The sequence below is a fragment of the Budorcas taxicolor genome, chromosome 18, assembly GCF_023091745.1.
Source record: "Budorcas taxicolor isolate Tak-1 chromosome 18, Takin1.1, whole genome shotgun sequence".
In the NCBI taxonomy this organism is placed as follows: Eukaryota; Metazoa; Chordata; class Mammalia; order Artiodactyla; family Bovidae; genus Budorcas; species Budorcas taxicolor.
In genome coordinates, this window is record NC_068927.1 from 57,180,133 (window position 1) to 57,207,183 (window position 27,051).

General features: G+C 50.4%; 2 protein-coding genes and 1 non-coding gene across 3 annotated transcripts; 2 read left to right on the plus strand and 1 right to left on the minus strand.

Annotated features, from left to right (window-relative positions):
* The first annotated feature begins 1,120 nt into the window (after nt 1–1,120).
* FCGRT (Fc gamma receptor and transporter) lies at nt 1,121–7,356 on the plus strand. Its single transcript, XM_052655917.1, has 7 exons — nt 1,121–1,231; nt 1,665–1,751; nt 2,052–2,300; nt 2,408–2,683; nt 5,577–5,846; nt 6,470–6,586; nt 6,868–7,356. The coding sequence occupies exons 2-7, from the start codon at nt 1,679–1,681 to the stop codon at nt 6,945–6,947; spliced, it is 1,065 nt and encodes a 354-aa protein (XP_052511877.1). The 5' UTR covers nt 1,121–1,231; nt 1,665–1,678; the 3' UTR covers nt 6,948–7,356.
* Nucleotides 7,357–7,675: 319 nt separating this feature from the next.
* RCN3 (reticulocalbin 3) lies at nt 7,676–16,151 on the plus strand. The gene is made up of 7 exons (XM_052656264.1): nt 7,676–7,879; nt 8,294–8,541; nt 10,325–10,527; nt 11,532–11,704; nt 12,977–13,037; nt 15,149–15,348; nt 15,602–16,151. Exons 2-7 carry the CDS (start codon nt 8,300–8,302, stop codon nt 15,707–15,709), a joined length of 987 nt encoding a protein of 328 aa, XP_052512224.1. The 5' UTR covers nt 7,676–7,879; nt 8,294–8,299; the 3' UTR covers nt 15,710–16,151.
* On the minus strand, nt 12,770–12,842 carry TRNAE-CUC (transfer RNA glutamic acid (anticodon CUC)). The gene has a single exon. It is a non-coding gene; the product is annotated as a tRNA-Glu (tRNA).
* Nucleotides 16,152–27,051: the final 10,900 nt, after the last annotated feature.

Sequence of the window (27,051 nt, forward strand, 5' to 3'; positions counted from 1 at the left end):
ATATGACCTAGCAAGTCCACTTCTATGTACATATCCAAAAGAATTGAATACAGCTATGCAGGAAAAAAAAATTAAAAAAAAAACAACCTTGCAAGCAAATGTTTCCAGCAGCATTAGTCACAATAGCCAAAAAAGTGAAAACAACCAAATGTCTATCAACTACTGAAGGAATGAGCCAAGTGTGGTCAATCCATACGACGGAATATCATCCAGCCGTGAAGAGGAACAAAGTCCTGCCGCATGTTACCATGTGGCTAAATCTTGAAAACAGCATGCTGGGAAATTCCCTGGCAAACCAATGGTTAAGACTCTGGATTTTCATTGCGATCTTCTGCAAGTCCTGCGGGGAGGCCAAAAAAAAAAGAAAGAAAGAAAACCCCCGCAGTACACGAAATGAAAGATGCCAGATATAAAATGCCACATTAATTTGAAATGTCCAGAATAGGCAAATCCGTGGAGACAGAAAGTAAATTCGTGGTTGCCAGGGGCAGGGGGGAGAAGGGACCACTTAATGTGTCTGGGCTCTCCTTTGGGATGATGAAAAAGTTCTGGAACTAGATCGTGGTGATGGTTGCACAACATTGTGAGTGCACCAAATGTCACTAATAGTAACTCCTTTGTCTTGGGCACTTTACCACAATAAAACAAGTGAATGGAAGCATTATAGCAGGAAGGTGGGCTGGAAGTGGGAGGCCGGATGATGCCCCAAGTATGATGTAGAATATTGGGTCTGTGCATTACTGAGGTCATACCAGAAGATATTAAGGAACTGCAGGGGCACTTTAAGAGGCCCCTTGGGAGAGGAAGGAAGAAATGTGGAAGCTGGAGGACTTTTATCACCGCAGGCGTTAGTGACCCTGCTGGGGTGGGGGGCAGACAAGGAGGTAAGGAGGGGACCCACACAGACCTCCAAATTTGGCACTCGGATAATACTGATTCTCAACTTGGTCATGAATTTGCTGGGTGGCGGACATTCTCAAGAGAAGAAAATCAGGGAGCAACAGTGCAAGAGAGGAAAGAAAAAAAGACAAAAGTTTCTCGAGAGAGGCAGAGACGGACACTCAGCCAGACCAGCCCCTGGGCCCGGGGTGTGCCCTACAGCTGTAGGGGCGGGGTTGGATATTCCTGGAGTCGAGGAGCCGTCGTCTCTGGACAGGATGTGAGAGAGGAACTGGGGTCTCCAGTCACGGGAGCCAGCTGCGGCCGCAGAGGGAAGGGATCGCGGCTGCCAGTGAGTCCAGAGCTGGGGCCCCCAGACCGAGGGAGGAGAGGGCCGGGCGCAGGACTCCCCGGTCTCAGGGACTAGGGCGTCGGCGATCTGGACTTTGGGGGCCGAGGGAGGAGGGGACGGGACTCGCGGGTCTGAGGAAGGAGGAGGAGGGAGGAGGAGGCGGGGCCGAAGTCTGAGCCAGGAATCTCAGCCTATCCAGGCTCTGTAACTAATTAACCAGCGCGGATCAAATTAGTGGGTGAAAGTTCACCGAGGAGGAGGGCCTTGTTGTCATCCTCCCCCCGGGATCGAGCTCCTCCACCTGCAGCCGCGGGCGCGCGGGGTAGCCGAGCCGAGCCGAGCCGGGCCGGGCCGAGCCGGGCCGGGCCGGGCCAGAGCTGCGGGAGGGGCGGGCCGGGGGTCCGGAGGAGTCACGCGCCCCCTCCCGCCCCAGGTCTCCCACTCAGGATGCGGCTTCCCCGGCCTCAGCCCTGGGGGCTCGGTCTGTTTCTCGTCCTCCTGCCTGGGGCGCTGAGCGCAGGTGAGGGGCTGCCGGGCACGAGGGAGGTGCCAGCCTCCGGGAAATGAGCGAAATCCGAGATCCCCCGCTCGAGCCGGGGGACTTCCTTCTCGGCCGCGTTTCGTCTGGATTCCCACGATCTTTTCTCCCTCTGGCGGTCTGTCTGGAAAACACCTGTCCCCTTCTTCCTGGGACCCGCCCCCACCACCCTACCCCCGACCCCGCCAGGGTCTGGCCCCTCTGTCTGGGGTGGGGTCTTTTCTCTCCCGGGGTGTCTGTCCCATCTAGGTCCCCCGCCCCATCTGCTCTCTTCGCCGGCAGAGAACCATCGCTCGCTCCAGTACCACTTCACCGCCGTGTCGGCCCCCGCCGCGGGGACCCCTGCTTTCTGGGTTTCGGGCTGGCTAGGGCCCCAGCAGTACTTGAGCTACAATAACCTGCGGGCGCAGGCTGAGCCGTATGGCGCGTGGGTCTGGGAAAGCCAGGTGTCCTGGTATTGGGAGAAAGAGACCACGGACCTGAGGAACCAGGAGACGCTCTTCCTCCAAGCGCTCCAAGTTTTAGGCGAAGGTGAGACGGGGACTTCCTGGGCTGGGAGCCTGGATCCCGGGTCTGAGGGAGGAGGGGACGGCGGGGCCCCTGCTCCCAGGCGGCTCATACGTGTGTGGGCACCCCAGGCCCCTTCACCCTGCAGGGCCTGTTGGGCTGCGAGTTGGGCCCTGATAATGTCTCGGTGCCGGTGGCCAAGTTTGCCCTGAACGGCGAGGAGTTCATGATGTTTGACCCCAAGCTGGGCATCTGGGATGGTGACTGGCCTGAGTCCCGGACGGTCAGTATCCAGTGGACAAAGCAGCCGGAGGCGGTCAACAAGGAGAAGACCTTCCTCCTCTACTCCTGCCCACACCGGCTGCTGGGGCATCTGGAGAGGGGCCGAGGCAACCTAGAGTGGAAGGGTGAGCGACCCCCTGATCACTGCAGGCCCCCTCCATTCCCAGGGCCTCATCCTCTTCCCCAGCCTCTCCCCGTTGGCCCCTCTGACTCCAGTCCACCCTGCTCTCCCACAATCCTATCTCTGAGGGTCTTCCTCCACCCTCGGCGGTCCCCAGCCCCTCTCCTGCACACAGCTCACCCTCGGGGCACGGCTCAGGCCCCTCGGCCTGGCATTGTGATCCCACGTGGCATGGCCTCTGCCCCTCAGCTCAGCCTCGCCTGTCTCCATCTGCTCCACTCAGCCAGATACAGCCACCCAGAGCCCCTTGAGCTCGCCCCAGCCCTCCCATTTCTCCACCTTTGCCAGTTTCACTGGTGCCAGGGGCCACTGGTGTCAGCTTCCACTCTGGCCCTGAGGTTTTTCTCTCGCCTCCTTCAGACGCCGCAGGACCTTATGTGACCTCCAGTCCATACAGCACGTGTCACTCTGAGCTATAATTATAGGCATGTCTAGGGAATTCAAGGGCTGCAGTTTAGAGCTCTTTTGTCCTCAGCTTCCCCAACGTTGAGTTTCCTGCTTCTGTCTCGGCCCTCAGTTCAGACTCTCTTCCACCCAGGAGTCAGATGAACGTTTTAAAAACATAAATGAGCTCGCATCCCACCCATGCTTAAAACCAGACCACAGATTCGCGCTAATCTTGGATGAAAATCCAAACTCTCCTCCGAGGCCTACAAGCCCTGCATGGTCTGGCTGCTTTCCACCGCTGTAATTTCACAACGCTCCCAGTGACACTGGACTTCTCCCTTTCCTCCAATTTGTCAGGTTCTTTCCTCCCTCAGGGCCTTTGCTCCAGCTGTTCCCGCTGCCTTTTTTAAAAACAATTAATTAATTTTTGGCTGTGTCAAGTCTTCATTGTGGCAACACTGCAGGCTTCTTTCTAGTCGTGGTGCCTAGACTCAGTTGCCTCACGGCATGTGGGATCTCAGTTCCCCGAGCAGGGATCAAACCCCTGTCCCCTGCATTACAAGGTGGATTCTTAATCTCTGGATCACCAGAGTAGTCCTCAGTGTTCCCTTTGCTTTTGATTCTCTTCCTTGGGCTCTGGCCAGGACTGGGTCCTTCTCATACTAGAGGTTTGACTTTGAATGTCGACTCTTCAGTAGGGCCCTCCCTGGCTAAAGGGTGCCCCCCAACCCCCATTATTGTCTCTCATACCACTGTTTTTTGTCCATTCATTCATTATAGCATCTTTTATTATTATTATTATTTTTTCTTGAGGTGTGACTTACCTATCTAAAGTACACTGCTCAGGGACTTTCCTGGTGGTTCAGTGGTTAAGACTCTGAGCCCCCAATGCAGGAGGCAAGGGTTCAATCCCTGGTCAGGGAACTAGACCCACATGCCACACAGTGTGGCTAAAAAAAAAAGTACATGGCTCAATTTTTTGTTGTTGTTTTTGGCTGTGCTACTCAGGCATCATAACTGTGCCTCCTGCATTGGAAGCACAGAGTCTTAACCACTGGCCACTAGGAAAGTCCCTAAACCTGGAATTTATTTGTCAAGAAGTTTTATATTATGGATTAAAAACTTTAAATAGTTACAGGACCACTACGCAATTGTAAAATTTTTTTCTTGTGTCTGTTCGGGAACATTGTGTCTCTCAGGAATTTGTCAAGTTCATTTAAATTTCAAGTGTGCTGGCTTGAAATTTTCATATCCTCTCACTATCTATTGAATGACTGTAGGGTCTGTCTTATTTTCCCTCAGCACACTTTCATAGCCTGTTTCCCTTTCATTTATTTTAAAAATATTTATTTTTGGCTGTGTCTGGCCTCAGTTGTGGCATGCAGGATCTTCCCTTGTGGTGCTCGGGGTCTTCATTTGGGCGAGTGGGCTTCTCTCTAATTGTAGGGCATGGGCTGGGTAGTTGCAGTGCTCAGGCTTAGTTGTCCTGCAGCATGTTGGATCTCAGTTCCCCGACCAGGGATCGAACCCACGTCTCCTGCATTGGAAGGCAAAATCTTAATCTCTGGACCACCAGTGAAGTCCTCCCTTTCATTTACATATACACAAATATTCATTTCTCTGGTAGCTCAGAGAATCTGGTGGTAAAGAATCTGCCTGCAATGCAGGAGACCTGGGTTCTATGCCTGGGTTGGGAAGATCCCCTGGGGAAGGGAGTGGCTACTTACTCCGGTGTTCTTGCCTGGAGAGTCCCATGGACAGAGGAGCCTGATGGGCTACAGTCCATGGGGTCACAGAGAGTTGGACACGACTGAGCGACTAACACACTCCTCTCATTAGAACACAAGCTCCACGAGGACAGGGACTTTTGTCTCTCTTGTTCACTGCTGTATCTCTAGTGCCCGGAAGAGTGCCTGCACATCCCATGGTAGATGTGTGTATGTGTCATTGTAGGAAGGACTGGAAGAGAGGTGGATACCCTTGTGGTGGGCAGGTTGGATATCAGTACCCCTAAGAAGGCCTTTCCTCCTTTATCGTTATGTTCTCTAGGCTCAGGCCAGCATAGGGCACGATCAGATGTGGTATGCGGGCTTCCCAGGTGGCACAGTGGTAAGGAATCCACCTGCCAGTGTAGGAGATGCAAGAGATGCAGGTTCGATCCCTGGATCCAGAAGATCCCCTGGAGTAGGAAATGGCAACCCGCTCCAGTATTCTTGCCTGGAGAGTTCCATGGACAGAGGAGCCTGGTGGGCTACAGTCCATGGGGTCGCAAAGAGTCAGACACGACTGAGCGACGGAGCACAGAGCACAGAGCAGCACGCGGCACATGGTGGGGCCTGCTGGGTAGAGGGGGAGGAATGGAGGCCTCTCTCCGTCTCTGTACAACCCTGGGCCTGGTCCTGGGGGCCTCTGGGCCTGGGGCTTAGGCCTGTCTGCCTGTTCGTCTGCAGAGCCACCCTCCATGCGCCTGAAGGCCAGACCCAGCAGTCCCAGCCTCTCTGTGCTCACCTGCAGCGCCTTCTCCTTCTACCCACCTGAGCTGAAGCTGCACTTCCTGCGGAACGGGCTGGCCATTGGCTCTGGTGAGATAGACATGGGCCCCAACGGCGACGGCTCCTTCTACGCCTGGTCATCACTCACAGTCAAGAGTGGCGACGAGCACCACTACCGCTGCGTGGTGCAGCACGCGGGGCTGGCCCAGCCCCTCACGGTGGAGCTGGGTGAGGTCCCGCTGGGGAACTGTGCTCCCAACTTCCGGTTGTCTTTTCTCTGTCTGCTGCAGCAACCCTTCCTGAGTCTGACTGCTTTCTGCCCCACCGCTGCCAGTTCATCCAAAGCCTGACAGCCTCTTGTCCTGTGTTGCTTGCCTCCCCAAGTCTGACTGCCTTCCATCCTGCTGCTGCTGGCTTCGTTGATTCTGGCCACTCGTTAACCGCTATGGGAAGTCCTCCCTAAGTCTGACCACCTTCCGTCCTGCTGCTGCTAGTCTTCAGGAGTCTGACCATTCGTTGTGTGCTGCTGCCAGGCCTTTATGAGTCTGATGTTCTACTGCTCTGTGTCCATCCCTCCTCTCCAAGTTGGAACACCGCCCACTCCGCTGCTACAGGTCCCTTGACCAGAGTGATTGAGACCCCTCTTGCTACAGCTGGTTCTTATATCCAACCTGGGGGCTTTCTAGATCTAGAACATCCTGGGAGTGGCCTTCCCTTTACCCACACCCACTCTCTACAACCTGGTGCTGGGACCTCTGGGGTTGGGAGGGAATGCAAACCCCCAGTCCCCTGTCCTGACTCAGATGTGGCGGAGGGTCCCTTAAATATCTCACAACATTGTCTGACTGCAGAATCACCAGCCAGGACCTCGGTGCCAGTGGTGGGAATCGTCATCGGCTTTTTCCTGCTCCTGACAGTGGCTGCGGGAGGAGCTCTCCTGTGGAGAAGGATGAGGAAGGGGCTGCCAGGTGTGGGACAGGAAGAGGGAGGTGCCTCAGACAGAGGGGTAGAGACCCCCTCCAAAGTCGGGAGACTCATTCCTGCAGGGACAGAGGGGGACAGAGACCCAGAGAGAGATGGGGAGAAAGAAAACTGGAGGGGAGAAAGAGACTCAGGGGGATAGAAATCCATAGCGTAGGACAGAGACTGAAAAAGACACAGACACACATACACATACGTGGGGAGGGGCAGTCAGAGACCTGAAGGATTTCAAAGATTCTAATCATCTCCCCTGTCCCTCTTTTCTCAGCTTCTTGGATCTCTTTCCGTGGGGAGGATGTAGGGGCCCTCCTGCCCACTCCCGACGTGTCCAAGGATGGTGAATCTTAGGATAAAAATGCATTCCCAGCAACTGCCGATCATCCCCCATCCTGGCTGTTACCAGCTAATGTCCTCAGGTCCTTTTCATGCTGTGAGACCTCCGGGAATCCTGGTATTTTTGAGCCTCCGGAAGGAGCCCGATGTCCTCCCTCTGGATTTCTCCTCCTGTGATCTGCCTCAGTTCCCCCTCCTGATATATATGGTTCTTTTCCAGCTCCACATATAACATGTGTTTAGGCTCGAATCGTTGTGTTCTCATCGTTTCAACTTTTTTAGGGAATTGTGAGGGGGGATAAATGGTGTAAGCCTTGGGCTTCAAATCTCTCCTGAGGCTAACTTGTTGCCATGGTGGAATTTGCCAACTTTATATACCAAGTCATGTATTTTTAATGAATAAATTTCACAAATATTTACTGTATGTTTGTGCCAGGCATTTTGAGGAATTCTTGGCTGGAGTCTGATCTGACTTCTTGGTGTAGCGGAAGAGATGTTCCCTCCTTGAGGGAAAGGAAAGCCTCCTCTGGCTCCTAGGTTCCCTTTCCTAAAACGTGCGGACAGAGGGAAAGAGATAAAAATACATCTCCCGTGAGGCTTTGAAGCTAGAGCAACTGGAGGTGGTCGGGCAGGGCGCCCCGACGCCTGCCGGGAGTTGTAGTTCCCCCGGCCGTGTCACTCCGGATTTGCCCACTTCGCCTTCACTGGGAAGGGGCGGGGCCGAGCCTCGCGGGGCCGCGCTTTCCTTTGTGGACGTGGCGAGGGGCGCCCTTGGCCCGCCCTGCTTCTTTGGCCCCGCCCCATGAGGCCCTCAAGAGCGCTCATTGGCTGGGGGCGGGGCCTCTGCGCTTCAGGAGGCGGGGCCTGACTGGAGAGCCGCCAAATTGGGCATCTTTTTGGAGAACGCAGGGTGGAACTTGGAGAGCGAAGTGAAGCTATCTGACCCGGTAAAGGGAGGCGGGGGCGGGTGACCTGTCCAGGGAGGACGGTTTGGGTCCGCTTGGGTGGAGGATTGGGGACCAGGCTGAAAGCGATGCCCGGGAACCTGCAAGATTTCTCTCTGGGCACGACCCTGCCCTGAACTACGCGTGGCAAGTGCGCCACGTCTCCCGCTTGAATCCTACCCTCTTGGGGTACTTCTCTGGGACTTCCTCGGAGGATTCGGTCCCTACAGCTGGTTAACCTCTGAGAATCCCGCCTTCCTTTCCCCCTTCCTGTCCCTTCTTGAGGCCCAAACTTTGCAACCAGCTACCAGCTCTCTGTCCTGTCCTGGGCTCCTCCCTGCCCGCGTCCCCATCCCTTCCATCCCCTCTCTGTCCTTTTCTCTGTGACTCTGACTCCTAGCCTCCGCCACTCCTCAGGGACTGATGATGTGGCCACCCTCACTTCTGCTGCTGCTGTTGCTGCTCAGGCGTGGAGCCCAGGGGAAGCCATCTCCTGACGCCGGCCCTCATGGCCAGGGGAGGGTGCACCACGCGGCCCCCCTGAGCGAAGCCCCTCATGATGACGCTCACGGGAACTTCCAATATGATCATGAGGCTTTTCTGGGACGAGAAGTGGCCAAGGAATTCGACCAACTCACCCCAGAGGAAAGTCAAGCTCGTCTGGGGTAGGAGAGACGGAGGGAAGGAGGATTGTAATTTTCAAGAGGAGGTTAGGGGAGCCCTTAGTGAGAAGGTGATATATGAGCCACATGGGTATATGGGGGAATAGCATTCCAGCAAGAGGGAACTGTAAGTGCAAAGGCCCTGAGGCAGGAGGGGGAATTAAGTGCCTGGTGTATTTGCAAAAGGGAGACGTCTATGTGACTGGAACCCAGTGAGCAGAGGGAGAAGGTAGGAGGCAGTAGCAGAGAGAACAGAGGGATCAGGTTGTGCAGGGGACCCAGTGAGATGAGAGCTATGGAATGGCTCTGAAGGAGGAGGTGAGCCGACTTCAGTTTTAACAGGATCCCTCTGGTTGCCATGCAGGGAACAGACCATAGGGAGCAAGAAGTAGAGAGCACGTTGAGGAAGGGACTGCAGTCTTCCAGGTGGGAGATAAGAGACCAGGGTATCCCAACTCAGGGTGGAGATGTCCATGGTGGTCAGCTATGCTGACTAGAATGTTGTGCATGGATGGAGTTGGATGAAGTAGGCTAACGCATTTGTGGTCGCGCTTACTACAATGCCCAGCACCGTTCAAAGGGCTTACCAGGCTTAACTCATTTAATTCCAACATCCACAGTGTGAGGTATGTTCTATTATTTATTCCCATTTTACAGAGGGGGAAACCAAGGCACAGAGAGGTTATATTACTTGCCGACAGTCACACGGCCAGCAAGAAGAGGCAGCAGGATTTGAACCTTAATGTCTGGCTCTAGAGTCCAAGCTCTTAACCACAGCTCGAACCTCAGGGTAGCCGGAGCAGAGCAGAGACAACATAACGCTGGAGGGACGGGTCAGCGATCTAGGCAGGGCCATCTCAAATTGGATTCTGGGAACTGGGTCGAGGGGCTTTGGGATGGAGACCGGAAGAAGGGCTCCGTTAGCGGTGGGGCGAGGACACAGACCAATGACGGGACGTTACCAGGGATGGAACCTGGGAACCGACAGGCGTGGCCTGAGAGAAGGGGCATGAGGTGGTGGCCTAAAGGGGCTTGACCTGAGACATGGAGGTGTGCAGGATCAGGCTGGAGCTCGGAGAGGAGTGGGTGAAGGCCGAGCCCGCCGTGTTGGGGGTGACAGTCATAGAGCAAAGCCTGATTACGGCTAGGAAAAACCAGGCGCAAGGGGAGAGTCGCAGCATAACTCGGGACTGCAGGGATATTGGCCTGAGATAGACGCGCGCGGCCAGGGAGGGGGCGGGGAAGAGGGCGAGGCTAGCGGGGCTAGCGGGCCAGGAGATTGGCGGAGCCAGGGAAGGGGGCGGGGCCAGGGAAGGGGAGCCGTCCGGACCGCGTGTTGCAGTGGCAGTCGGAGTTCGGAGTGGATATTGGGATAGGGAATCTGCGGGCGATGGGCGCGGTGTGACTCCCTGCCCTCCGTCCCCTCCCAGCTCTTTCAAGTGAGAGATGGAACACGCGCAGGGTTGAGAGGTGGGGCCAAAGTGGAGGGTTGGACCTGGATTGTCATGGGTCCTTCCCCCAAGCCGTCGAGCTGTAGAGCGGAGCGCCAGCCACAGGCCCGCTGCATCTCGGTAGAGAGGTTATCGCCTCTGGCAGCGGAGCCTGGATTGAGAGGGCGGAGCCCTCTGGTGGGAGTGGTCCTGGGATTGACAGACTCCTCCCCCCGGTTTGTCGGCAGGGACAGCATTTTCAGTCCTATATGGGGTTGTGTCTCCAGTGTCTAGAAGAAGGCGGGACCCGGGGTGGGCGGGGTCCGAGACTGACGTGCGCCCGCTCCGGCTCGCAGGCGCATCGTGGACCGCATGGACCGCGCCGGAGACGGGGATGGCTGGGTGTCGCTGGCCGAGCTCCGCTCGTGGATCGCACACACGCAGCAGCGGCACATACGGGACTCAGTGAGCGCGGCCTGGAACACGTACGACACAGACCGCGACGGGCGTGTGGGTTGGGAGGAGCTGCGCAACGCCACCTACGGCCACTATGAGCCGGGTACGCGGAGAGAACCGACCCCTGGTCCCCTCACACACCGTGACCCGGACATTAGTGACACCATCATCCTGAGACCCTCAAGCCACGTTAACCAGATCCCTAACCTTTGACTTCTGACCCTTGACTAGGGCCCACCCCCAATCCCTGATCTCTGGTTTCTCATTCTGACATTCACTGGGGACCTCAGTTTCTTGACCAGGGACATCTAACGGCCCGAGCACTATCAGCCTGACCTTTGACCTCTGACTTCTCATTCTGAGAACCCCAAAGCCATTTCATCTGCCTCTGACTCTGAATTCCCGCCTCTCATCACCAGGCCCAAGCCCTCTGCCCCAGCAGGGCTCTTATCCTCTGGCACCTGAACCCTCACCCCTGCCCCCCTCCAGACTTCTTCACATACCCTCAGGGGGATCGTTCCACACTCCGAGCTGACCCTGACCTTCCTTTGCTCACAGTCTCCATGGCTCCGCAGGGTCCTCAGGCTTACCCAACCTCAGCCCCACCTCAGCCAACCTTCCACTTTCAATTTTCTGCATTTTCTGTCCCAGCTAAATGGATCTTCCGCAGTTCCCCTGAACTCACCATGCTTTGCAAATCTCTGTACTCTGCACATACCATTTCCTTTGCTGAAAATGCTCTTCCCTTCCTCTGTTCCCAGCAAGCTGAGTCAGTAAACTGCACCAGAGTGTGACTTCAGGGCCCAGAGGGCCAGTGTCAACTCAAAGTCCATCCTTCCTGACTGCATAACCTTGGGCAAGTGATTTCCTCTCTCTGAGAGTCAGTTTTCTTCATAAAGTGAGGACTAACACAATAACTCACTGTACTCGCTTCTTGGGAGGATGAATTGCAGTTTTGTAGATAAAGAGCTTAGCACATCATCAGCTCTCACTACAAGGTAGCTACTGTTAATTATTATTAATCGGTGGAGGTCTTCCTGCCGTGACTCCCCTGAGTTAGATCCCTCTATCTTAAAGCCTAGTCCACCAAGACCCCTCCTTCCCCAGGTGAAGAATTTCATGACGTGGAGGATGCGGAGACCTACAAGAAGATGCTGGCTCGGGACGAGCGGCGTTTCCGGGTGGCTGACCAGGATGGGGACTCGATGGCCACTCGGGAGGAGCTGACGGCCTTCTTGCACCCCGAGGAGTTCCCTCACATGCGGGACATTGTGATTGCTGTGAGTGGGGCCTGAGGAATCCGGCTTCTTACCTCCCTTCCTGGGACCTAGGCTTCTGATGCCAAGACTTGCCTCCCAGCGTTTACCTTGGGGGCCCCAGTGCCCACCCTCCACCCCCTAGTGTCTAATCTCTCCTAATCTGGCCTCTCCCTTTCTTTTCTTTTTTTAATATTTATTTGGCTGCACTGGGAAAACTCTTGGTTGTGGCATGTGGGATCCCATCCCCCGACCAGGGATTGAATGCATGTCCCCTGCATTGGGGGCATAGAGTCTTGGCCACTGGGTCACCAGAGAAGTCCCTGGCCTCCCCCTTTCTGTGCTCACATTGGGGATCCAAGCACCCAGGCTACCTTCAGAAGATCATCCTCTCCATAAGTGCCTTAGAGGAGACCCTGTCCAGGCTGAATCCCAGGAAAATTCCAACCCTAGACATGGAGTGTCCACTCTGAGGCCATTTCTGCTTGCCCCCCATCTTCTGTTATTATTATTATTATTTTTTTTTGCCAACACTGTCTGTATTCTAGAGTGACAGGATTTTTTTCTCTTCTCCCTTTTCTTTTTTCCACTAGACTTTAATCTCTAGAGCCATTTTAGGTTCATAGCAAAGTTGAATGGAAAGTCCAGACATTTCCCCTGTCCCCCTGCCCATGCTAGGGGGAGTTAAATTCTTCCACCTGTTTCACCTGGTGGGGGTTTCAGTATCTTTATTACATTAGACATCTCAAAGGATATTGCTCAGAATATTTTTTAGTATTTATTTTTATGTACTAGGCTGCGCTGGGTCTTAGTTATGGCATGCAAACTCTTTTTTTTTTAATTACTTTATTATGTTTATATTTGGCTGTGCTGGGTCTTCGTTGCTGGGTAGACTTTTCTCTAGTTGCGCTGAGCAGGGCCTACTGTCTGGGTGCGGTGAGCAGGCTTCTCATTGCTTCTCTTGATGTGGAGCATGGGTGGGTGGGCTCAGTAGTTTCAGCTCCTGGGCTCTAGACAGGCAGATTCTTTACTACTGAGCCACCAGGGAAACCCTCATGCAAACTCTTGGTTGTAGCATGTGGGATCTAGTTCCCCATCCAGGGATCGAACCCGGGTCCCCTGCATTGAGAGTGCAGAGTCTTGGCCCCTCGACCACCAGGGAAGTCTCTATGGCTCAGAATATTATCTACAGCTCTTGAAGAGGAACTTAACGACCAAACTCCTATTATTTTGTCCTGTCTGACTGCTTTCCTCTGTTTCTGCATTTTCTCAGCCCCAATGCTTCTTTCTCCCCAGGAAACCCTGGAGGATCTGGACAGGAACAAAGATGGCTACGTGCAAGTGGATGAGTACATCGGTGAGTGGGCCCAGCTCTCCCCCCAAGGATGCCTGTCCTCTCCCCAGCCACGGGTAGCAGCTGATACATACCAGCCATTAGAGCAAAGACCCTCTGAAGTGGAGGCTGCCTGAATCCATTCACCCAAACACTCACGGAGCATCAGCTGTGGGTCAGGCCTGGGGGGCCTTTACCGATGATGTATACTTCCAGGGTTTGGGCACATTTGTTTTAATTGTGTATTTATCTATTTATTTTTGGCGGTGCTGGGTCTCCGTGGCTAGGCTTTCCTCTAGCTGCGGAGAGTGTGGGGGCTGCTCTCTAGTCGTGGTGCACGAGCCTCCTATTGCGGTGGCTTGTCTTGTTATCGAGCACAGGCTGTAGGGCGTGGGGGCTTCACTAGCTGCGTCACAAAGGCTCTAGAGCTCAGGCTCAGTAATTGTGGTGCACAGGCTTAGTTTCCTCGGGGCATATGGGATCTTCCCAAATCGAGGCTCAGACCTGTGACTCCTGCATTGGCGAGCGGATTCTTTACCACTGAGCCACCAGGGAAGCCCTCCAGCAAATCTTGATCCAACACCCACTGTGTGCCAGGCCCAGGAAACATTTATTGACTTCCTTTGGTGTGCCAGAGCAGAAAAGCATGTATCAAGCACCTACCGTGTGCCTCAGTTTCCTCGTCTTATAAATGGAGATAATAGACCACCTACCATGTAGGAGCTGTATATATAGGCAACGCAAATGCCCATCAGTGGATGAATGGGTAAACAGGAGGGGATCCAGCCAGGGCACGGAATACTGTTCAGCTGTGAAAAGAGAATGAAGCACCATCCATATAACAATGTGGATCAAGCTCGAGAACATCAGGCCGAGTGAAAGAAGCGGACATAAAAGGCCACATCATAGGCGATCCCATTTATTTGAAATGTCTAGAGTAGGAAAATCCATAGTGATAGAAATCAGATAATCAGTTTCCAGGGGGCTGGAGGGAGGAAGGAATAGGGAGTAACTGCCGAATGGGCATAGGTGTCTTTTGGGAAAATGAAGATGTTCTGGAACTAGAGGGAGGGGGCTACTGCACACTGAGAATGTGCTAAGTGTCACTAATGGTGAATCTTAGGTTGTGGGCTTTCTACCACAATTCCAAAAATAAAAATAAAAGAACCCCATGTACTTCCAGTTACTAGGTCATCATTTCTTATGGGAAATGATGACCGGGACTTCTCTGGGGGTACAGTGGTTAGGACTGGGCGCTTTCACTTCCATGGCCACAGGTTCAGTTCATGGTTGGGGAACTAAGATCCCGCAAGCTGTGAGGTGTGGCAGGAAAAAAGGGAAGTCTGAAGGTTAACTGGGTAATTGTATGCCCAGCACCTGCTCCATTATTTTTTTCCCCCGCTTGCTCCATCTTTGAGGACATCTCTAAGACAGCTCTCTGGTTCAAACCCAGAGGAGAAGAAAGCATTCTGTCCTAATTATGGTGGCTTTGTGTCTGGTATAAAAAGACTTGTCTGTTTGTAATGTCTTCCAGATCTATCTGTGGGCCCTTGGGGTGAAGGGTTTTGCAAACATTTACAAATGACTGCCACAAAGGAGGGGCTCCTAGAATCTTGAGGGATGGTCTGGATATGGTGAGCTGTTCAAAGTGTAGCTTCAGAAGATCGCCTATAAAAATTTTCACTCATTCCTCCTTCCTATGAGCACCTACTATGTGCCAAGCAGTGCACACTCTTGTGTCACGGGTGTGTCAACCAAATGGATGGATGATTCAGTCAATCAAATGACCAATCCATCAGTGAAGTCAGTGTAGCATAGGAATCACTGGAGGAGGGCATGGCAACCCACTCCAGTATTCTTGCCTGGAGAACCCCATGGACAGAGAAACCTGGTGGGCTACAGTCCATGGGGTCGCAAAGAGTCGGACACGACTGAAGCGACTTAGCATGCATAGCATGCACGCATAAGGGATCACCTGTAAATCAGGTATGTTCCTAATCGGATTTAAACAGAAGAGGAAATTAAGGCAAAGGACAGTGAAAGGCCCGGGATCCGGAAATGTCAGAACCACGCTGGGAGGTCCTGGGAACCGCCCCTGACGTCACCCGCTCTCGCCCCCGACTGCCCCATCCCAGCTGACCTGTACACAGCGGAGCCCGGGGAGGAGGAGCCGGCCTGGGTGCAGACTGAGCGAGAGCAGTTCCGGGACTTCCGGGATCTGAACAAGGACGGGAAGCTGGATGGGAGTGAAGTGGGCCACTGGGTGCTGCCCCCCGCCCAGGACCAGCCCCTGGTGGAGGCCAACCACTTACTGCACGAGAGCGACACAGACAAGGTGCGCGGAAGGGGCGGCTGGCGAGTGGGTGGCCGGCGCTGTGGGATGCGCAGAAATGACCAAGATGCGGGCCTGGGGCTTTGGGGTTCTTGTTTGGAGAAAGGAAAAGGGACAGAGAGTTTGAGATGGGGAGGGAGAAGAGGGGGGACCAGGGACTCAGAGGGCGATGGAGATCGGGAGGCCATCCTTAGTTTCAGGGAGGAGCCTCCCAGATGGGGTCCATTGCCGGTCCCCTGACCTCTGACCCCCTCAGGACGGGCGTCTGAGCAAGGCTGAGATCCTGGGCAACTGGAATATGTTCGTGGGCAGCCAGGCCACCAACTACGGCGAGGATCTGACACGGCACCACGACGAGCTCTGAGCCCCATGAGCCCACTGCCGCCTTGTTGCCCCGCGGGCTGAGCTGGGGCGCCCCAGTGGCCAGGCCCTGACCTGTCCAGCCCTGCAGGAGGTGGACACCGACCTCGGCGTCCCCCTGCCCCTGGGCTCTCCACGGACTCACCACTGCGTCAACTTGTCTCCCTGAGACACCGCGGCCCCTCCCAGCTCCCCAAAGGGGCTCACAGGCCCAAATGATGAGATGAGGGACCACCCCTTTCTCACTGGCAGAGTCTCCCAGCCCAGACCAAGGCCCCCCGACATCAAGCTCAGCCTCCAAAGGCCTCCACTAACCCCCCAGCTCCAAATCTGAGCCTCACCCCACACAGCAGAGAAACATACCCCCAGGTGCCCTGAACTCACCCCCAGCACCTGCCCAAAGGATGTCTCTTCTCTGCCAGGGAAGCAATAAAATCCAGTGCTGGGGCCTCACCTGTGTGTCTCTCTGAAGGGGGGACACGGGCCTTGGTGGCTGTGACTGGGAGAGGAACGTGTTGGGAGTTGGGGGACTGCTCTGGGTTGAAGGACGGGACTAGGCATTTGAAGAGGGGGCTCTAGAGGTTGGGCAGGGCTTGAGGTTGTCCCTTAAATTATACATAATGACCCGTCTCGGGGAACCTACTTCCCAGGTTGTTGTTCGGTTGCTCAGTCATGTCTGACTCTTTGCCACCCCATGGACTACAGCATGCCAGGCTTCCCTGTCCTTCACTGTCTCCCAGAGATTGCTCAAACTCATGTCTACTGAGCTGGTGATGCCATCCAAGCATCTCATCCTCTGTCATCTTCTTCTTCTCCTGCCCTCAGTCTTTCCCAACATCAGGGTCTTTTCTAGTGAGTCAGTTCTTTCCCTCAGTGGCCAAAGTATTGGAGTGTCAGCTTCAGCATCAGTCCTTCCAATGAATATTCAAGATTCATTTCCTTTAGGACTGACTAGTTTGATCTCCTTGCAGTCCAAGGGACTCTCCAGAGCCTTCTCCAGCACCACATTTTGAAAGCATCAGTTCTTCAGTGCTCAACCTTCTTTATGGTCCAACTCCCACATCCATACATGACTACTGGAAAAGCCATAGCTTTGACTAGATGGACTTTTATCAGCAAAAGGATGTCTCTGCTTTTTAATATGCTGTCTAGGGTTGTCATTGCCTCCCAGATACTGAGCATTAAGCCAGAATACCTATTTAACTCATGAGAAACCTACTTAGGTTCACCTGTGAATGATTGTGGGAAGGAAGAAATGAACACATCCCCTCCAGGCTCTGACCCAGAACCAGGACTTGCTCTCTCCCCTTTTAGTATAAAAGAAGTCTGAATTCTAACTTGGAGAAAATGGTTCTTTGAGACACACTAGCCCACCACCTTCTTGGTCTGCTGACTTTGTGAATAAAGTCACTATTCTTTGCCCTGACAACTTACCTCTGGATTTATTGGGCTGTTGTGGGGGGAACAGTACCAGTTTTGGCAAAGCCAACTGGGAGCCTCCTTGCTCCTGGCCAACCCACCCCTGTTAGGGAATTTTGGGGTAAATCCCTAGCAGCCATGGGACCACTTGTCCTGAGGATCTTCCCTTCAGAATTCCCCAAAGCAGCACCAGCTGCCCCATCGCTTGGCAGTTGGAGCAAGAAATTGACCTGTGGGAGCCGCTGGGTTCCATACAGTAGGGTAAGTCATTGCCGGAGGAAACTTTTGCTCCAGCTGGGGCTTCTTTCCTCCAGAATAAGCCAGTTTGTTTTGTGTTGAAGTGGGGTACCCTGTTGGAGAGAGGCAATGATTGCTGAACTTTCCCCTGAATCGTGAACCGGTTTGTCTGATGCTGGCGTTTGTGTGTGCCGTGTGCTTTTTTATTTTTCTTGTGTTTCTGTCTTTGCAAGTTGAGGAATGTTCCGACTATCCCTAAAGAAAACCGTCTAGGGCACGTTTTGGGTGGATGATCTGATTACAGCTACAGACCCACGACTGAGAGGCAGATAACGGGTTACAATGTGTGATCACAGTACCTCTTAGGATCTCCACAAGAGGGTTGAGGGGCCATCTTGGGACTCTGCCCCGTGTACCGTCACCTTTGCCGTGTTAATTCCATTGTCTGCGGTCTCCTGGGTCACTGGTCTGGATACAGCAGCTCTCCAAGGAGTCACATTGCACAGGGGTTGAGTTGATGGTTCTTGTGATACGTAAAACCTCGAGGCCAAACTTGAGGATTTATTTAGAGTTTTGCTTGTGGTCTGGGGTTTTTACTTTCATTTTGCTTTGGTACCATTTCTTTATTTACACACTGATGTCCAATGGAGGAAAGGAAGACAGACACAGATACACATATACAGACACACTTGCTGATAGACACACACACACCTGTCCATCCCTGTCCCAAACTGGGACATGCCCAGGGAGAAGAGAAAGGTTTTACTTGGTTCCTAAAATCACTGAAGGCCTTATCCCAGAATTCAGCCCACTTGGTGGATGCCAAGGCCAAAAGGCATCTTGTAATGGTTAGAGATGCTCAGCTGCTATGTGTGGTTTTACAGGGTCTTTGATTGGCTCTGGAGCTATTCTGTGGTGAAGCAAGGAAGAAGAATGGAATTATCTAGGTGCACGCATTTGTGTATTACAGCAGGGTGAGAAAAAGACAGTTGTCACTTAATGGTAATAGAAACCCAAGATAATATGTATCACACAGGAAGAAAAGGAAGGGAGCGAGTTGACTCAGAGTTGACACAACGTCAGCCTGTCCACTGAGGATCAGCACATACGATTTACTCAAATGCCTTAAGCTGTGGGAAATTTCAGATACCAGCTAGTGCTTGTGGACAGCCTTTTTTCAGGACAAGTGGAGGCATTTCCCACCCAGACAGAAAAAGCCTCTGAAGTAGTGAAAACCCTCCTTAAAGAAATTATTCCCCAATTAAGATTGCCTTACAGCCTTCAGTTTTCTTGGGCTCCAAAATCATTGCGGATGTTGACTGCAGCCATGAAATTAAAAGACCCTTGCACTTTGGGGAAAAAAAAAAACAACATGACAAACCTAGACAGCATATTAAAAGGCCAAGACACCACTTTGCTGATGAAAGTTCATACAGTCAAAGCTCTTGAGAGTCCGTTGGACTGCAAGGAGATCCAACCAGTCCATCCTAAAGGAGATCAGTCCTGGGTGTTCATTGGAAGGACTGATGCTGAGGCTGAAACTCCAATACTTTAGCTACCTCATGCGAAGAGTTGACTCATTGGAAAAGACCCTGATGCTGGGAGGGATTGGGGGCAGGAGGAGAAGGGGACGACAGAGGATGAGATGGCTGGATGGCATCACCGACTTGATGGACATGAGTTTGAGTGAACTCCGGGAGTTGGTGATGGACAGGGAGGCCTGGTGTGCTGTGATTCATGGGGTCACAAAGAGTCGGACATGACTGAGCGACTAAACTGAACTGAAATGAACTGAACTGAATGGTTTCTCCAGTAGTCATGTACAATGTGAGAGAATATAAAGAAGGCTGAGTGCTGAAAAACTAATGCTTTCAAATTGCGGTGCTGGAGAAGCCTCTTGAGAGACCCTTGGACTGCAAGGAGATTAAACCAGCCCATCCAAAAGGAAATCAGTCCTGAATATTCATTGGAAGAACTGATGCTGAAGCTGAAGCTCCAGTACTTTGGTCACCTGATGCGAACAGCCGACTCATTGGAAAAGATCCTGATGCTGGGAAAGACTGAAGGCAAAAGGAGAAGAGGGTGGCAAAGGATGAAATGGTTAGATAGCATCACTGACTCAATGGATGTAAGTTTGAGCAAACTCTGAGAGATAGTGAAGGACAGGGAAGCCTGGCATGCAGCAGTCCATGGGGTGGCAAAGAGTTGGACACGACTTAGCAACTGAACAACAACTTCCTTCAAAGGGACAGTGTGCTTGCTTTTGTCTCCAGTGTAACGAAACAGATATCTAAGGGATTACACATACATTGGAAAGTATATTTGTCCTGGAGATTACAATTAACAGGAAAAACTGAGAAAATGAATCCTATGTTAAAGGGGACCATTAGTAAAATATGTCATGAGACTAATTTAACTTTGGGTTAGGCCTAGACAGTAATTCTTTTGTCTTACCCAGAGTTTATAATTGTTACCTGTTGGAGGGTTGGAATTTTTTAATCCGTGTGGCTCAAAGCTTTTAATTATAACACACTGCCACCTAGTGGCGGAACGTGGAGACTGTTTACGAAGTTCAGTTCCGTTCAGTTGCTCAGTTGTGTGGGACCCTTTGCCACCCCATGGGCGGCAGCACGCCAGGCTTCCCTGTCCATCACCAACTCCCGGAGCTTGCTCAACCTCATGTCCATGGAGTCGGTGATGCCACTCAACCATCTCATCCTCTGTCGTCCCCTTCTCCTCCTGCCTTCAATCTTTCCCAGCATCTGGGTCTTTTCTAATGAGTCAACTCTTTGCATCAGGCGGCCAAGAATTGAAGCTTCAGCATCAGTCCTTCCGATGAATATTCAGGACTGATTTCCTTTAGGATGGACTGGTTGGATCTCCTTGCACTCTAAGGGTCAAGAGTCTTCTCCAACATCACAGTTCAAAAGCATCAATACTTCGGCCCTCAGCTTTCTTTATGGTCCAACTCTCACATCCATACATGACCACTGAAAAAGCCATAGATTTGACTAGACGGACCTTTGTCAGCAAAGTAATGTCTATGCTTTTTAATATGCTGTCTAGGTTGGTCGTAGCTTTTCTTCCAAGAAGCAAGTGTCTTTTAATTTCATGGCTGCAGTCACCATCTGTAGTGATTTTGAAGCCCAAGGAAATAAAATCTGTCACTGTTTTCATTGTTTCCCCATTTATTTCCCATGAAGTGATGGGTCAGATGCCATGATCTTAGTTTTTTGAATGTTGAGTTTTAAGTCAGCTTTTTCACTCTCCTCTTTCACTTTCATCAAGAGGCTCTTTAGTTCCTCTTCACTTTTGACCATAAGGGTGGTGTCATCTGCGTATCTCAGGTTATTGGTACTTCTCCCATATAGGAAGGCGTAGGGCAGATTTGTAGCTTTTTGAGAGCTGCATGGCCACTTGATGCAAAGAGCTGAATCACTGGAAAAGACCCTGATGCTGGGAAAGATTGAGGGCAGGAGAAGAAGGGGGTGACAGAGCATGAGATGGTTGGATGGCATCACCGACTCAATGGACATGAGTTTGTGTCTGCTCCAGGAGATAGTGAAGAGCAGGGAAGCCTGGCGTGCTGCAGTTCATGGGGTCACTGAGTCGGACACAGCTGAGTGATTGAACAACACTGTTTGAAAACTTAAAAAAAAATTAAAACAATAGACATAGCAACAAATTTGTAGGGAACAAATTATGATTAAAAGCTGCCCAGGGACTTCCCTGGTGGTCCAGCTGCTGAGATGCCACACTTCCAAGGCAGGTGGCTTTAATTAGTCACTAACAATTCCCTCCTCCTTTCAGTCGCTCAGTGGTGTCCGACTCTTTGCGACCCCATGGACTGCAGCACTCCTGGGCCTCCCTGTCTATCACCAACTCCCGGAGTTTACTCAAACTCATGTCCATTGAGTCGGTGATGCCATCCAACCATCTCATCCTCTGTCACCCCCTTCTCCTCCTGCTCTCAATCTTTCCCAGCATCAGGGTCTTTTCAAATGAGTCAGTTCTTCACAAACCATTCAATATCACGGTAATCTGAGCCTATGCCCCAACCAGTAATGCTGAAAAAGCTGAAGTTGAACAGTTCTATGAAGACCTATAAGACCTTTTAGAACTAACACCCATAAAAGATGTGCTTTTCATTATAGGGGACTAGAATGCAAAAGTAGGAAGTCAAGAAACACCTGGAGTAACAGGCAAATTTGGCCTTGGAGTACGGAATGAAGCAGGGCAAAGGCTAATAGAGTTTTGCCAAGAGAATGCACTGGTCATAACAAACACTCCTCCAACAACACAAGAGAAGACTCTACACATGGACATCACCAGATGGTCAACATCGAAATCAGATTAATTATATTCTTTGCAGCCAAAGATGGAGAAACTCTACACAGTCAGCAAAAACAAGACCAGGAGCTGACTGTGGCTCAGATCATGAACTCCTTATTGCCAAATTCAGACTTAAATTGAAGAAAGTAGGGAAAACCACTAGACCATTCAGGTATGACCTAAATCAAATCCCTTATGATTATACAGTGGAAGTGAGAAATAGATTTAAGGGACTAGATCTGATAGACAGAGTGCCTGATGAACTATGGACAGAGGTTCGTGACATTGTACAGGAGACAGGGATCAAGACCATCCCCATGGAAAAGAAATGCAAAAAAGCAAAATGGCTGTCTGGGGAGGCCTTACAAATAGCTGTGAAAAGAAGAGAAGCAAAAAGCAAAGGAGAAAAGGAAAGATATAAGCACTTGAATGCAGAGTTCCAAAGAATAGCAAGAAGAGATAAGAAAGCCTTCCTCAGCGATCAATGCAAAGAAATAGAGGAAAACAACAGAATGGGAAAGACTAGAGATCTCTTCAAGAAAATTGGAGATACCAAGGGAACATTTCATGCAAAGATGGGCTCGATAAAGGACAGAAATGGTATGGACCTAACAGAAGCAGAAGATATTAAGAAGAGGTGGCAAGAATACATGGAAGAACTGTACAAAAAAGACCTTCATGACCCAGATAATCATGATGGTGTGATCACTCACCTAGAGCCAGACATCTTGGAATGTGAAGTCAAGTGGGCCTTAGAAAGCATCACTATGAACAAAGCTAGTGGAGGTGATGGAATTCCAGTTGAGCTATTTCAAATCCTGAAAGATGATGCTGTGAAAGTGCTGCACTAAATATGCCAGCAAATTTGGAAAACTCAGCAGCGGCCACAGGACTAGAAAATGTCAGTTTTCATTCAAATCCCAAAGAAAGGCAATGCCAAAGAATGCTCAAACTACCACACAACTGCACTCATCTCACACGCTAGTAATGTTCAAAATTCTCCAAGCCAGGCTTCAGCAGTACGTGAACTGTGAACTTGCAGATGTTCAAGCTGGTTTTAGAAAAGGCAGAGGAACCAGAGATCAAATTGCCAACATCTGCTGGATCATCGAAAAAGCAAGAGAGTTCCAGAAAAGCATCTACTTCTGCTTTATTGACTACGCCAAAGCCTTTGACTGTGTGGATCAGAATAAACTGTGGAAAATTCTGAAAGAGATGGGAATACTAGACCACCTGACCTGCCTCTTGAGAAATCTGTATGCAGGTCAGGAAGCAACAGTTAGAACTGGACATGGAACAACAGACTGGTTCCAAATAGGAAAAGGAGTATGTCAAGGCTGTATATTGTCTCCTTGCTTATTTAATTTATATGCAGAGTACATCATGAGAAATGCTGGGCTGGAAGAAGCACAAGCTGGAATCAAGATTGCCGGGAGAAATATCAATAACCTCATATATGTGGATGACACCACCATTATGGCAGAAAGTGAAGAGGAACTAAAAAGCCTCTTGATGAAAGTGAAAGAGGAGAGTGAAAAAGCTGGCTTAAAGCTCAACATTCAGAAAACTAAGATCATGGCATCTAGTCCCATCATTTCATGGGAAATAGATGGGGAAACAGTGGAAACAGTGTCAGACTTTATTTTTTGGGGCTTCCAAATCACTGCAGATGGTAAGTGCAGCCATGAAATTAAAAGATGCTTACTCCTTGGAAGGAAAGTTATGACCAACCTAGATAGCATATTGAAAAGCAGAGATATTACTTTGCCAACAAAGGTCCGTCTAGTTAAGGCTGTGGTTTTTCCAGTGGTCATGTATGGATGTGAAAGTTGGACTGTGAAGAAAGCTGAGCACCGAAGAACTGATGTTTTTGAACTGTGGTGTTGGAGAAGACTCTTGAGAGTCCGTTGGACAGCAAGGAGATCCAACCAGTTCATCCTAAAGGAGATCAGTCCTGACTATTCATTGGAAGGACTGATGCGAAAGCTGAAACTCCAATACTTTGGCCACCTCATGCGAAGAGTTGACTCACTGGAAAAGACCCTGATGCTGGGAGGGATTGGGGGCAGGAGGAGAAGGGGACGACAGAGGATGAGATGGCTGGATGGCATCACCAACTCGATGCACATGAGTTTGAGTGAACTCTGGGAGTTAGTGATGGACAGGGAGGCCTGGCGTGCTGTGATTCATGGGGTCACAAAGAGTAGGACATGACTGAGTGACTGAACTGAACTGAACTTCGCATTAGGTGGCCCAAGTATGGGAGTTTCAGCTTCAGCATCAGTCCTTCCAATGAATAGTCAGGACTGATTTCCTTTAGAATGGACTGGTTGGATCTCCTTGCTGTCCAAGGGACTCTCAAGAGTCTTCCCCAACAGCACAGTTCAAAAGCATCAATTCTTCAGCACTCAGCTTTCTTTATAGTCCAACTCTCACCTCCATACATGACTACTGGAAAAACCATAGGTTTGACTAGATGGACCTTTGTTGACAAAGTAATGTCTCTGCTTTTTAATATGATATTTTGGTTGGTCATAACTTTTCTTTCAAGGAACAACGTCTTTTAATTTCATGGCTGCACTCACCATCTGCAGTGATTTGGGAGCCCAAAAAAATAAAGTCTGACACTGTTTCCACTGTTTCCCCATCTATTTCCCATGAAGTGATGGAACCAGATGCCATGATCTTAGTTTTCTGAATGTTGAGCTTTAAGCCAGCTTTTTCACTCTCCTCTTTCACTTTCATCAAGAGGCTCTTTAGTTCTTCTTCACTTTCTGCCATAAGGACGGTGTCATCCACATATCTGAGGTTATTGATATTTCTCCCGGCAATCTTAATTCCAGCTTGTGCTTCTTCCAGCCCAGCGTTTCTCATGATGTTCTCTGCATATAAGTTAAATAAGCAGGGTGACAATATATAAGCTTGACGTACTCCCTTCCCTATTTGGAACTAGTCTATTGTTCCATGTCCAGTTCTAACTGTTGCTTCCTGACCTGCATACAGATTTCTCAAGAGGCAGGTCAGGTGGTCTGGTATTCCTGTCTCTTTCAGAATTTTCCACAGTTTATTGTGATCCACACAGTCAAAGGTTTTAGCGTAGTCAATAAAGCAGAAGTAGATGTTTTTCTGGAACTCTCTTGCTTTTTCGATGATCCAGCAGATGTTGGCAATTTGATCTCTGGTTCCTCTGCCTTTTCCAAATCCAGCTTGAACATCTGCAAGTTCACAGTTCACATACTGTTGAAGCCTGGCTTGGAGAATTTTGAACATTACTTTACTAGCGTGAGAGGTGAGTGCAATTGTTTGGTAGTTTGAGCATTCTTTGGCATTGCCTTTCTTTGGGATTTGAATGAAAACTGACCTTTTCTAGTCCTGTGGCCACTGCTGAGTTTTCCACATTTGCTGGTATATAGAGTGCAGCACTTTCACAGCATCATCTTTTAAGATTTGAAATAGTTCAACTGGAATTCCATCACCTCCACAACTTTGTTCTTAGTGATGCTTCCTAGAGCCCACTTGACTTCACATTCCAGGATGTCTGGCATTAGGTGAGTGACCATACCACCGTGATTATCTGGGTTGTGAAGGTCTTTTTTGTACAGTTCTTCTGTGTAATCTTGCCACCTCTTGTTAATCTCTTCTGCTTCTGTTAGGTCATACTGTTTCTTTATTGAGCCCATCTTTGCATGAAATGTTCCCTTGGTATCTCTAATTTTCTTGAAGAGTTCTCTAGTCTTTCCCACTGTATTTTCTTCTATTTTTTTGCATTGATCACTGAGGAAGGCTTTCTTATCTCTCCTTGCTATTCTTTAGAACCCTGCAATCAAATGGGTATATCTTTCCTTTTTTTCCTTTGCCTTTCGCTTCTCTTCACAGCTATTTGTAAGGCCTCCTCAGATAACCATTTTGCCTTTTTGCATTTTTTTTCCTTGGGTATGGTCTTGATCCCTGCCTCCTGTACAATGTCACAAACCTCCATCCATAGTTCTTCAGGCACTCTATCAGATCTAATCCCTTGAATCTATTTGTCATTTCCACTGTATAATTGTAAGGGATTTGATTCAGGTCATACCTGAATGGTCCAGTGGTTTTCCCTACTTTCTTCAATTTAAGTCTGAATTTGGCAATAAGGAGTTCATGATCTGAGCCACAGTCAGCTCCCGGTCTTGTTTTTGCTGACTGTATCGAGCTTCTCTATTTTTGGCTGCAAAGAATAGAATCAATCTGATATTGGTATTGACCATCTGGTGATGTCCATGTGTAGAGCGTTCTCTTGTGTTGTTGGAAGAAGGTGTTTGCTGTGACCAGTGCGTTCTCTTGGCAAAACTCTATTAGCCTTTGCCCTGCTTCATTCTGTATTCCAAGGCCAAATTTTCCTGTTTGTCCAGGTATCTCTTGACTTCCTACTTTTGCATTCCAGTTCCCTATAATGTAAAGGGCATCTTCTTTGGGTGTTAGTTTTAGAAAGTCTTGTAGGTCTTCATAGAACCGTTCAACTTCCCTCCTCCCTTCAGCCCCTGGTAACTACTAATTTACTTTCTGTCTCTATGGATTTGCCTATTCTGGACATTTTATGTAACAGAGGTCACACAGTATGTATGACCTTTCGTCTGACTTTTTACTTTGTATAATGCTTTCAAGGCTTATCCACGTTGTAGTATGGATCAGAACCTCATTCCTTATGTCTGAGTAATATTTCATTGCATGGATTCAGCCCCTTTTGTTAACCCACTCGTCAGCTGATGGACATTCGGGTTGTTTCTACTTTGGGGCTATTAGAGGATTAGTGCTGCTAAAATCATTCATGTCGAAGTTTCTGCATGAACATTATGTTTTCTATTTTCTTGGGTCTATGTGTAAGACCAGTCCATTCTGAAAGAGATCAGCCCTGGGATTTCTTTGGAAGGAATGATGCTAAAGCTGAAACTCCAGTACTTTGGCCACCTGATGCGAAGAGTTGACTCACTGGAAAAGACTGATGCTGGGAGGGATTGGGGGCAGGAGGAGAAGGGGACGACAGAGGATGAGATGGCTGGATGGCATCACCGACTCGATGGACATGAGTCTGAGTGAACTCCGGGAGTTGGTGATGGACAGGGAGGCCTGGCGTGCTGCGATTCATGGGGTCACAAAGAGTCGGACACAACTGAGCGACTGAACTGAACTGATGTGTAAGACTGGAATTGCTATGCTCATTTTTAAAGGGATATGAAAATCTACTCTTATGATATCTCCTTTTGCATTTTAAAGTTTTGATTCAGATAAAGTCCACTTGTTTTGCTATATAGGTCTATGAGTTTTGATAAATCAGTCATCCGACCACAATTAAGATACTGAATAGATCCATCATGCCGCCTC